At 43.2% G+C, this 11,613-nt stretch overlaps 1 protein-coding gene across 2 annotated transcripts in view; it reads left to right on the forward strand.

Moving 5' to 3' along the window:
• VPS37B (VPS37B subunit of ESCRT-I) overlaps positions 1-2,876 on the forward strand; it is a 39,966-nt gene extending 37,090 nt beyond the window's left edge. For both annotated transcript variants that reach the window (XM_040347321.1, XM_040347322.1), the window contains exon 4: positions 1,053-2,876. In XM_040347321.1, the coding sequence (XP_040203255.1) occupies positions 1,053-1,553 (501 nt within the window). In that variant the 3' untranslated portion in view covers positions 1,554-2,876. The remainder of the gene's footprint in view (positions 1-1,052) is intronic.
• Positions 2,877-11,613: the final 8,737 nt, after the last annotated feature.

Here is an 11,613-nt window from a genome sequence, read left to right on the forward strand (position 1 = left end):
CCCCTTTACAACCTCTCTTAACATCATAGCCCCCCCTTTAATGCAGCCCCAGTGTCCTATGTTCCCTTCACATCGCAGCCCCCCTTTACATTGCAGTGTCCTTCACATCAAAGTGCCCCTTTATGCCATGGTGCCCCTGTCAATGTAAGCCTCACCTGCACTGTCCTACCATTTGGCAGGGCAGAGGCACTTCTCAGCTGTGTGAGCTCTCCCAAGTCAACAGCCTGGCCGTCACTGCCATCCTTACAGCAGGTAGGGGCAGTAGGAGCTGCAGATCTGGGCCAAGGGCGGGAGCTGCCTAACTTACAATGTTAACAAGCGGATGATTACTCAAAAGACTCTCTCTTTCTCCGTCCCAATCTGCAGCACCTCCTGGACCCGGCAGTTGTGGTGATGAAAGTGGCGGCCCGGCCAGATACTTGGGTGCTCACAGCTTATAAGTGGTGGCTGCGGCTGGACAGAACTGTCACTCAATCTGGCTATGGACCACAGTCTGCTATTTAGTGATCCCTGCTATAGATCATTGTATTTAAACAACATGAATGCATCACCCTGTAATTGAAGGGTCACATACAGGGGTCGATTTACTAAAACTGGAGAGTGTAAAAAATGGTGCAGCTGTGCATAGAAACCAATCGGCTTCTTCTTCTTTTTTTTTTTTGGGCAAAGCCTAATTGAACAAGCTGAAGTTAGAAGTGAATTGGCTACCATGTACAACTGCATCAGATTTTGCACTGCCCAGTTTTAGTAAGTTAACTCCACAGTTCAGCTTTTGTCTGAGGTTCTCCATGCCCTTTTTTTTTATTTGTTAATTTTTGCAATTTGGCAAGCTGCGAGCTGCTGAACGGAGCGGACAAAGCCCATGTGAAAGGGCCATAAAAAAACATTTGACTTTCCAGCACCAGGGTTCACATAATGGGCTCCAATGTGTGAATAGAAGTGAGAGATGGGGTGGGAGGAGCACAGGTTCACTTTTAGTAATGTGATAATTTGTTGTAAACCTGTATGTAAGCATAAACCAGCGAGTGCTAACATTTATTTCTCTTGTACAGAACATGGCGGAAAGTTTTCTTGATGGCGGCGTACAGCAGGATTCTTTCATCGATGAATATTTATCAAAGCGCAAATTGGCACATTTAAGACGTGTAAAAATTGAGAAACTGCAAGAAATGGTGCTAAAAGGACAGAGACTCCCGCAGGTTTCTGTACTTGCACAGCCGAAGCCCTTGGAGAATGTCCAGGCACCTCCAGCATCCTACCCATCAGGTTTCAATACCCCGCCAGCTGTTGTCCCAAGAAGAGCTGTCCCACCTCCCCCATCTGCTCAAGCTGGAATGTACCCAACTCCTTTTGCAATGGCTGCACAACAGCCTGTCCCTGGGCTCCCGTATGCAGCATCTCCAACTCCCCCTGTCCCTCCAAGAGTTGGCTATCCACCTATAGCTCAGATGCCACAGCCTGGTTACCCTAATCTATTTGCACCTCAGTATCCTCCGGCTCTTCCTCAAAGACCAACTCAGCGTCTCCCTCCCAACGCTGGCTTCATTTTATAGTAATCCAGTGTCATTGCGCCTCATTCAAACATTGGTGCTCCCAGTCTCGTCAGTTCATGTATGAAACGTGCACAAATTGGACCATGCAGCAATCCGCAGGACTATGGTTTCTTTTCAAAGACTAGGCGCTCATGCTTTTCCCCATTCAAAAGACAGACTTTCTCACTTTTGAATGAATGCTTTGTGGGGTTTGGTTTCAAAGTCTGATTTCATAGGTTTAGGTTGTGAAGCAGATGTACAAATGGAGTGACACAATTGCTGCACCACTGTGTTGCTTTATATTTTTTTGGTATCAATGCTGAAGTTATACATGTGAATGCTGCATTGGAATGAATAGTTCTGTTGTGCTGCAGCCATTGGTAATGTTAATCAGCTGGCAGTGCATGAGATTAGATGGCAACAAAAAAATGCACTGGTCCATTGCCAAACTCCTCAGGTTTCCAGCGACCTCCTGTCACGAGGTTCAAGCAGAGTGCTGAACAATGAGGATTGCACTGCATATCTTATACCTGTGATTCTCAGTGTCTTGTACCGTAATCACCCTAACGTTAGGACATTAACAGGATTATTCAGGGATTAGAATGTTACTAAAATCTGTTATGTGCAGACTAAATGCAAATTGAGTGGATGCAATTTTTTTTTTTTTCTGTGACGGCAATGCATTTTTATAAACTTTATGCACGTGGCTTTGATGTGCCTTAGACTAACTGCTTACTCTTGGACTATGAAGAAAGACTGCACAGTTTTTTTGTTTTTTAATTGCCCCTTAGCTTTGATTGCCAGTGAGGGCTTTTTTTCCGGTTGTAAGTTAGCATCTTTTGCTATATTGCAACCTCCAGAAGTGTAAAATAGAATTTGGTTTATTTAGTAACTTTCAAAATCTGCCATTTTATTTATGCAACTGTCATAAAGCTTGGCCTTTTCCTTAAAGCTGGCCAATCTTAATATGTAGTTAATGTTGGCATTTTATGTAATTTTTTTTTTCTTTCGCTTTCCAGTGGCAGCACACTAGGATTAAGTGCCACATTTAGATAGTTTTATGTAGGGTAAAGCCATATATTAACAGACAGGACTTTAAAATTGTTTGTGGCAAAAGTGAGCTTTGCGATCAGATGTTTTTTTTTCTTTGCACTACAGATGCAGCATAGCCTTCTGTAAAACTGTGCCCACCGTAGACTGTCCAAACGGCTCAATTCAAGGTGGTGTTTATAAAAAAAGGCTTTTTATACCGGCTTCTATTATTGGGTTTCTTTTCTTGCATTGTAGATTTAACACCAAATCATGTTAAATTTCCAACCTTTTTCTTTCAAAACATTTGTACAATAGAATTCATGTTTGGAATAATCCCTGGATAAGAGACTGAATGTGAGCAGAATTAAAGGATAAATTCACCTTTTGAAACTGGGTGTAACATGTAACTGTTGATCACAGGTACAATGCTTTGCAGGCTTCTAGTAAAAAAAAAATTAAATGCACTAAATAAAAATAAACATTTTTATATATATATATATATATATATATCACACATACAGTATTTATTGGCGTAAAACGCTCACTTTTTTTTACCCTGAAAATAGAGGGTAAACTGTGCCTGCGTGTTATGCGCAGGGGGCTGTGGAAAGTTTTTTTTTTTTCTGAAACTTCCCTCTTAAAGTTAGGGTGCGTGTTATACACCGATAAATACAGTGTGTGTATATTTTATAGATCTATCTAATATTATATATATATATATATATATATATATATATATATATATATATATATATTATTATTATTTTTTTTACCTGCAAAAAGATGTGCATTTTATTTTTGATTTTATTTTTTAAGGTGAACTTATCCTTTTTAAACAAAGACTGCTGTAATAACTTGGTCATCCGTAGTTTCTCAGAAGCCTCCAGAATCCTTCGCCTAGCTATTTATCATTGAAATGTTTTGGCATTACGCGTGGCACATCAATTATACCACATATGCACTACCTACCTTAAAACCAAAAAAGGGTTGTGGTGTCCACTGTAAGAGCATGTTTTATTACTAGAGACTCCAGTTACTCCATGCAGACACTACTATAGGACATGTTTATAATGTAAAGATTCTGTAAAGGTTTACTTGTCATAACTAATACGATTGTTAATTTACCTTGATATTTTCAATAAATTACAAATTTTGGACATGGATGTTATTTTATATGTATATCTCAAGTAGCTTGGGGGATGGGAAATCACTTTGAGCGCCGATATAATTAATGATTGTTCTGAGATTCTCTAACTGATATTTAGGATACACGCACCTCCATTGTCCAGGGTCACAAACACCATCTGTGTTCATTTCCAAGCATGTTGGCATCAATCCAGTCCTACAGTTCATAAAATTCTATGCTGTAATATCTGCAAAAGGCATAATGTTTATATTTACAGAAAGCATTTTTTCTCTCAAAGGGGGTTGTAAACCATTGTGTGTGTTTGTTTGTTTTTTTAGCTTAATGCATTCTATGCATTAAGGGGAAAAACCTACTGTGGTGCTGCAGCTTTGCTGAGCCCCCGTTTTACTCGCCTAACACAGATCTTTCTCTGGCCAGGAACGAGCACACCAGCTCTAGCTTGTGTCTCATGTCCTGATTGGATAGATAGCAGCGCAGCCATTGGCTCCCGCTGCTGTCAATCAAATCCAATTACGTGCAGGAGTCCACCTCAGGGGAGCCTTCTCCAACGTCTGCACTCGATACAGGGAGAAGCTGCCAGGGACCCCAGCAAGGAAGACCTGTGGAATTTCATCTCGTGTGGCCAGACCAATTTTCTTTATCGTACACCACGGGACACAGAGCCCAAGTCTTTACATGGTGGGTTGTATAGTTCACCTCAGGTTATGGAAACTGGCACAACCAATGAAGACGCGTTCCCCTCTATATAACCCCTCCCATAAGGGAAGTACCTCAGTTTTTTCGACAGTGTCGAAGGTGAAGGATGTGCTAAGAAGGAGCTCTGTGGTAATCCCTCTGGGGTTCAGGGAGCTACGCCACCGGGTCCATCCAAAGTGCTTATTAATTATGCCAAATGGATGGTACCCGAGCCTCGCAGAAGACCGAGGCGGTGCCTGTAATGTCTCTCTTTGGAGGACTGGGCTCTGGGATCCAGCACCTTTTTTTAATGTGCAAAGTAGTCTGGCAGAGTCTTCTACAAGGCCCAGGGAAGAGGTCTCCTTTAAATAGGAACCCATACCCTTGAAGGTTGGCACAACACTGCCAGGCGACCTGTCGTTTGTACGGTGGATGTCATTGAGAAGGCTGCTGTGGCCTTTCTCATTTTCCCGTAGGCGCAGGCGCACACACAGGGGCCCGCTTTTTACTCCTGGAGCGCGGGGAAGGAGGCGTGGACTCGTGAGCGGGCGCGCCGCTCTACTACGCATGCACGAAGCAGGAAGCTTTGAAATCTGCCCTCAGATGCCTGACAGACTCCACATGAGTGAGACACAGCTGCTTGGGGGCAGGTGAGTTCTCTGGGGTGGTTGGATTTCAGGCACCTACTCAGCATCAGACTGTGTTGTAGTTGCTTACTTTAGTTGGTTTGCTAAACTAGCACAGTAGTGTATGCACTGTCTTTGTACTTCGGCTTAGGAATATGTCTTCCCAGTAAAAGAGTTCAGGGACCAAGAAAGACAAAAAAGACACGCCACCTAAAACAGGAGGCTCTAGCCAATCTGGGCGGGTATTATCCTCTTCTGAGGAATCGGATGCACCCATACAGGGTTAGCCATTGCCTGTATCGGGTATAGCAGCCTCTCCTATTGTGCCAGCTCCTGCGTATGTCACTAAAGACACGTTGGCAGCAGCTCTAGACTATTTGGAAGGGAGGATCGCTACTTTAATCGCTAATTCCACAAAAAAGGATAAAAAGCGAAGCAGATCCCCTTCCGTCGTTCTAGATCCCTCTTCAGGGAAGTCTGATGGGACAATGAGGATGATATGGCACTCCTAGAGGATAAGGATACCGAGCAGTCGGATGATTTAGGTGTATCAGAGGAACCTTTTTCTGCCTCACAAGCTCAAATTGCAAGTGCAGTGTTATGCTGAGGCAGTATGTTCCACGTTCAAAGTATTCCTCCCGGGGCCAAAAATCAGATCTTTAAAGGATATGGTCTGCACGGTCAGGGAAAAGAAGAAACCATCAATCCGTCCCTGCATGAAATTGTTGGGGGAAAATGGTGGCCTCTTTCGAAGCCATCCCATATGCACAGTTTCACTCAAGGCTACTTCAGAACAGTATCCTGACAGCCTGGAACAGAAAGATCCAGGCTCTAGATTGGCCAATGCACCTGTCCTCAGAGGTGCATCAGAGCCTCAGTTGGTGGTTAAGCACCAAAAATTTACAAGAAGGGAAATCCTTTCTCCTGGTCACTTGGAAGGTGGTATCTATGGATGCCAGCCTGTTGGGCTGGGGAGCAATACTGGAAGAGGCTTCTGCCCAGGGAACTTGGGCCAAGCCTGAAAAAGGCTTACCCATCAATATTTTGGAGATTCGGGCAGTTTATCTAGCCCTTTAAAACCTGGACACGCAAGTTACGTGGCCACCCGGTTCGGGTTCAATCTGACAATGCTACTGTGGTAGCTTACATCAATCACCAAGGGGGCACCCGGAGTCGGGATGTTCAGAGGTTAACAAGATTCTAACATGGGCAGAAGCTCATGTTTCTTGCATCTCTGCAATCTTCATTCCAGGAGTAGAGAATTGGCAAGTAGATTACCTGAGCCACCATCGATTGTTGCCAGAGCAATGGTCTCTCCACCCCGACATCTTTCAGGATAGCTGCCAGAAATGGGGGACTCTGAAGGTAGACCTGTTTGCCTCCAGGTTCAACAGGAAATTAGTCAATTTTGTATCGAGGTCCAAAGATCCTCTATCCCTCGGGACAGATGCACTGATGATTCCCTGGGATCAGTTTTTTCTGATCTATGCATTCCCTCCAATTCCACTCTTGCAGAGACTTCTTTGCAAAATCAGGAAGGAATACCAGTTCTCTTGGTGGCCCAGAAGGTCCAGGTACACCAAGATCATAAGGATGGCAGTGGGGGAGCCTTGGATTCGCCAAGACCTGCTATCACAAGGTCCAATGTTCCATCCTTCTTTACGAAAGCTAAATTTGACGGACTTAATGCTAGGAAGCCGGCCTCCAGAATAATTTATCATAGAGTCTGGAAGGCATATGTTTCCTGCTGTGAATCCAGGGGCTGTAACCCTCAAAAGTTTTTCATTGGTAGGATTCTGGTCTTCTGTCAGCTAGAGGTAGATATGAGATTGGCCCTCATAAAACTGATAGGGCCGAGATTTGACCCTTAATAGTACTTTTTTTTTTTTTTTTTCAGAGACCGTTGGCATCCCATTCCCTTGTCCGGGCATTTATTCAGGGAGTGTTGTGGATAAATCCGCCAGTCAAACCTCTCTTGTACCCATGGGATTTGAATCTAGTTTTGTTGTGCTTTCAAAAACAGCCCTTTGAAACCATTTGTCATATTCCATTGATTTTCTTGAGTTGGAAATTGGCATTTTTGGTTGCTATCTCCTCTGCTAGGAGAGTTTCTGAATTGGCAGCTCTTTAAAACAAAGAGCCTTATTTAGTTTGTCACAAAGACTAAATTAAATTACGGCTCTATGCTATTTTTCTTCCCCATTTAAATCAAGATATTATTTTGCCTTCCTTTTTTTTTTTTTTTCTGAACCACGGTCAGCAAGGGAAAAATGATTGCACTCTCTGGATGTGGTGAGAGCAATGAAGATTTATCTGCAAGCAACTGCTCAGATACGTAAAACAGATGTTCTGTTTATTCTGCCAGATGGTCCAAAACGTAAAAAGGGCCAGGCAGCTTTGAAATCAACCATTTCTAAGTGGACTCGACAAGTGATCATTCAAACTTATGGTATAAGGAATAAAATTCCTCCTTTTTTAAGGTGCATTTGACCAGGGCAAAAAGTGCCTCATGGGCAATGCATCATCAGGCTTCGATGGCTCAGATCTGTAAGGCTGCAACTTGATCTTCAGTCCATACATTTACCAAATGGATATCAGAGGACACGAGGATGCCGTCTTTGGGCGTAGTGTGCTGCAGGCAGTGGTATAGGGTCTCAAGGCCGATGGCGGTCTGCTTGATCTGCGTCTCCCTCCCCTCATTTAGAGCATTGCTCTGGGATGTCCCAATATGTAAAGATTTGTGTCCTGTGGTGTATGATAAAGAAAATAGTATTTTTATTTTTTTATAACGGCTTACCTGTAAAAGCCTTTTCTTGGAGTACACCATGTGACAAAGAGGTCCCTCCCCCTCTTCTGGGATACTTACTGCTTTGCTACAAAACTGAGGTACTTCCCTTATGGGAGGAGTTATATAGAGGGGAACGTGTCCAATCACCTGAGGTGAACTATACAACCCACTATGTAAAGACTTGGGCTCTGTGTCCTGTGATGTACTCCAAGAAAAGGATTTTACAGGTAAGCTGTTATAAAAATCCTATTTTTCAAGTTTCCCACTTTTTTTTTTCCACTTGCATTACAGCTTTCTGATGGAGGACAGCTGCAGGCAGCACACACGGCTGGGAGGGGTGTGTATGCCCTCCTGCAGTGCCAAGACATCAAGGATCAGGGAAGAGAAGTGGACACATGGTAGACCGGGTGGGGGATGATCATATTTGTTATAAATGGCTCCAATCAGCATTTTGTCTGCTGCTGACCAGCGATTCACTGTTCAGCAGGAAATGCCGTTGGTTTTGTTTGCGGTATACCTCGCTAGCTTTGTCCTTGTTTGGGAGGTATTCTATTTTGGCTGTCAGAATAAGACGTGAGGACATCTCCCATATAGGGCCCGAACAACAATAGAATCTTGAGGGATTGTAAACTTTCTGTACTCTTGCTGGCTTTGTGTTTTTTCTTTTAACATATCAAGATTCTACAGCTTGCGTGTACTTCTCTTGCGTTTTTCATAAAAATAACAATTCATTTATTACTATTGTGATAGTACTATAAACCATAAAAATTAATCCTGATCCATGACATTTCATACCCTTATTAAGGTCGTACATCTCCATTAGAGGTCTGCATCTTCACTGGTTTCCCGATTTAGTGGATTTTGCGTTTGTGCTTTTTTTTTTTTTTTTTCCTCTCTCCCTTCCTCCCTCCTTCATACAAAGCATGGATCATGGTTCCTTTTTTTTTTTTTGGCTAAATGAAGCTTGTAGGCAGAACATACAAGGACCTTTTACACTGTTTATTCTGCACACACCCTCATTAATTAAGGTTAGATTATTACTGACATTTTACCACATTTGATCTAACACAAGGATATTAAAAAGAACAAAAGAGAAGTGATATTGCCATGTTTTATGCATTCCAGTCCATTGTAATTTTTTAATTAAACATTCTATTCAATGCATGTGCATGCCCAGCTTCCTCTGCGTGTTTTAGGCTGGGTTAACACATGTGTGGCCATATGTTCGGGCCTGAGAGCCGGTCCTGTATACTGGTTCAGGTCTGAATTTTAGCCTGAACGTGTACTGAGCTTGGCACTCAGTGCACACATCACTTTTTTTTTTTTTTTAAGCTGTATACCTTATTTGATAGTGGCACTCACATGACTGCCTGCCACTCTCCTCTCCCGCTCTGATAACTGCCCGAACCTCATGCTGTAATCATGTGAGCACTGTTATGAAATTACCGTATGTATTTTTTTTTTAAAGCATGTACAGTGGGGCATGTAAAGCACCTGTCTTATTCAAGCCACTGTCTTGCATTAAGTAGAGTACGCTGGCATGGCACGCCAGGCTGATGTCATTTGACCAATCGCGATGTAGCAGGTCTCTGCAATGATGCAGAAGTGTTCAAGGTTGCATCGCGATTCATTGATTATTTCCAACACCTCTAATCTCCATGGACCCTACACAGTAAGGTCCCTTTCACACAATAAGCCTGCTCAGATCCACCTGTCCATTTTTTTTCAGGCTGATCCAAGCAGGCCACCCATTGACTTCTATGGGCAGGTGGATGTCAGTGGAGATGTGTCCACTGACGCCTGTCTGCCAGCCGATCCTCTAAAAACAGACGCATGGCGATACGTTCAGCCATCTGTCTGGCAGATCGAATTGGATGAGATCTGATGAAAAATGGACATGCTGTCTATTTTCATCCAATGCCCCCATAAAAAAAAAAAATGCCTTGTTGATGTCAGAGGAGAATGGCTAAGACCAGTTTGAGATGATAGAAAGGCAATGATAACTGAAATAGCCACTCGTTACAACTGAGGTATGCAGAATATCAACACTGAATGCACAACACACCTTGAAGCAGATGGGCTTCACAGCAACAGAAGACCACACCGAGTGCCACTCCTGTCAGCTAAGAACAGGAAATTGAGGCTACAATTTGCACAGGCTCACCAGAATTGGACAATAGAAGATTAGAAAAATGTTGCCTGGTCTGCTGAGCCTTGATTTCAGCTGCGACATTCAGATGTTAGGGTCAGAATTTGGTGTCATTGAATGTTTCTCAACTCCAGTCCTCAAGTAACCTCAACAGGTCATAGTTTCAGGCTTTTCCTCAGATGAAACAGCTTTGATAATTAACCACTTGCCCACCGGGTTAATTCTGGCACTTCTCTCCATGTGAAAATCACATTTTTTTTGCTAGAAAATTAATCAGAACCCCCAAACATTATATATTTTTTTTTAGCAGACATCCTAGGGAATAAAATGGCAGTCATTGCAATACTTTTTGTCACACCGTATTTGCGCAGCGGTCTTACAAGCGCACTTTTTTTGGATAAAAATCACTTTTTTGAATTAAAAAATAAAACAATACATTTTGCCCAATTTTTTTATATATTGTGAAAGATAATGTTACGCCGAGTAAAATGATACCCAACATGTCACGCTTAAAAATTGCGCCCGCTCGTGGCATGGCGTCAAACTTTTACCCTTAAAAATCTCGATAGGCGACGTTTAAAAAATTCTACAGGTTGCATTTTTTGAGTTGCAGAGTAGGTCTAGGGCTAGAATTATTGCTCTCACTCTAACGATCGCGGCGATACCTCACTTGTGTGGTTTGAATACCGTTTTCATATGCGGGCGCTACTCGCGTATGCGTTTGCTTCTGCGCGCGAGCTCGTCGGGACGGGGCGCTTTAAAAATTTTTTTTTTTGGTTTTCTTATTTATTTTTATTTAGTTTTATAATTTTTTACACTGAAAAAAAAAAAAAAAAAATGTATCACTTTTATTCCTATTACAAGGAATGTAAACATCCCTTGTAATAGAAAAAAGCATGACAGGTCCTCTTAAATATGAGATCTGGGGTCAAAAAGACCTCAGATCTCATAATTAGACTTAAATGCAAAAAAAAAAAAAAAAAAGTAATTTTTTCAAATGACAAAAAAAAAAAGGTTTCTTTAAGAGGCTGGGCGGGACTGACGTTTTGACGTCACTTCCGCCCAGCAGAGCTATGAGGAAGGGTGAAGGAGATTTCTCCTTCAGTCCCGTCCCCGCTCAGCTGCCGGACACATCCGATCCCCTCCGCCGCTACCGACGGCGGAGGGCGCGGGAGAGCGGCGGGAGGGGGCCCTCTCCCGCCACTGATAACGGCGATCTCGCAGCGAATCCGCCGCGGAGACCGCCGTTATCGTGTACACCACCGCCCCCTGAAAAGATGAATATCTCGGTTGTGGCAGCAGCTGCTGCCGTTATCGAGATATTCAACTTTAAAAAGAGGACGTCTTTTTGACATGGGGCGGTGGTCAAGAGGTTAATAAGGCAGTGAAACTGATCAAATCACATGTGCAAAATAATAGCCTGAAAACATGACCTGTTGGGGGTACTTGAGGACTGGAGCACCATTGTCATAAAAATGAAAGCATGGATCCATCCTGCCCTGCAGCAACGGTTCAGGCTGGTGGTGTAATAGTGTGGGGGATATTTTCTTGACACACTTTTTGCCCACTTCTGCTGCTGTCCACCTTTCTTCTCCCCCTCTGTGTCCCCTTCTCTTTTCCTCCATCTCCCTCTTCCGTGCTGCTGTCCCCCTCGATCTGTCGGG

This window comes from Rana temporaria, chromosome 1 (assembly GCF_905171775.1).
Source record: "Rana temporaria chromosome 1, aRanTem1.1, whole genome shotgun sequence".
Taxonomy (NCBI): domain Eukaryota; kingdom Metazoa; phylum Chordata; class Amphibia; order Anura; family Ranidae; genus Rana; species Rana temporaria.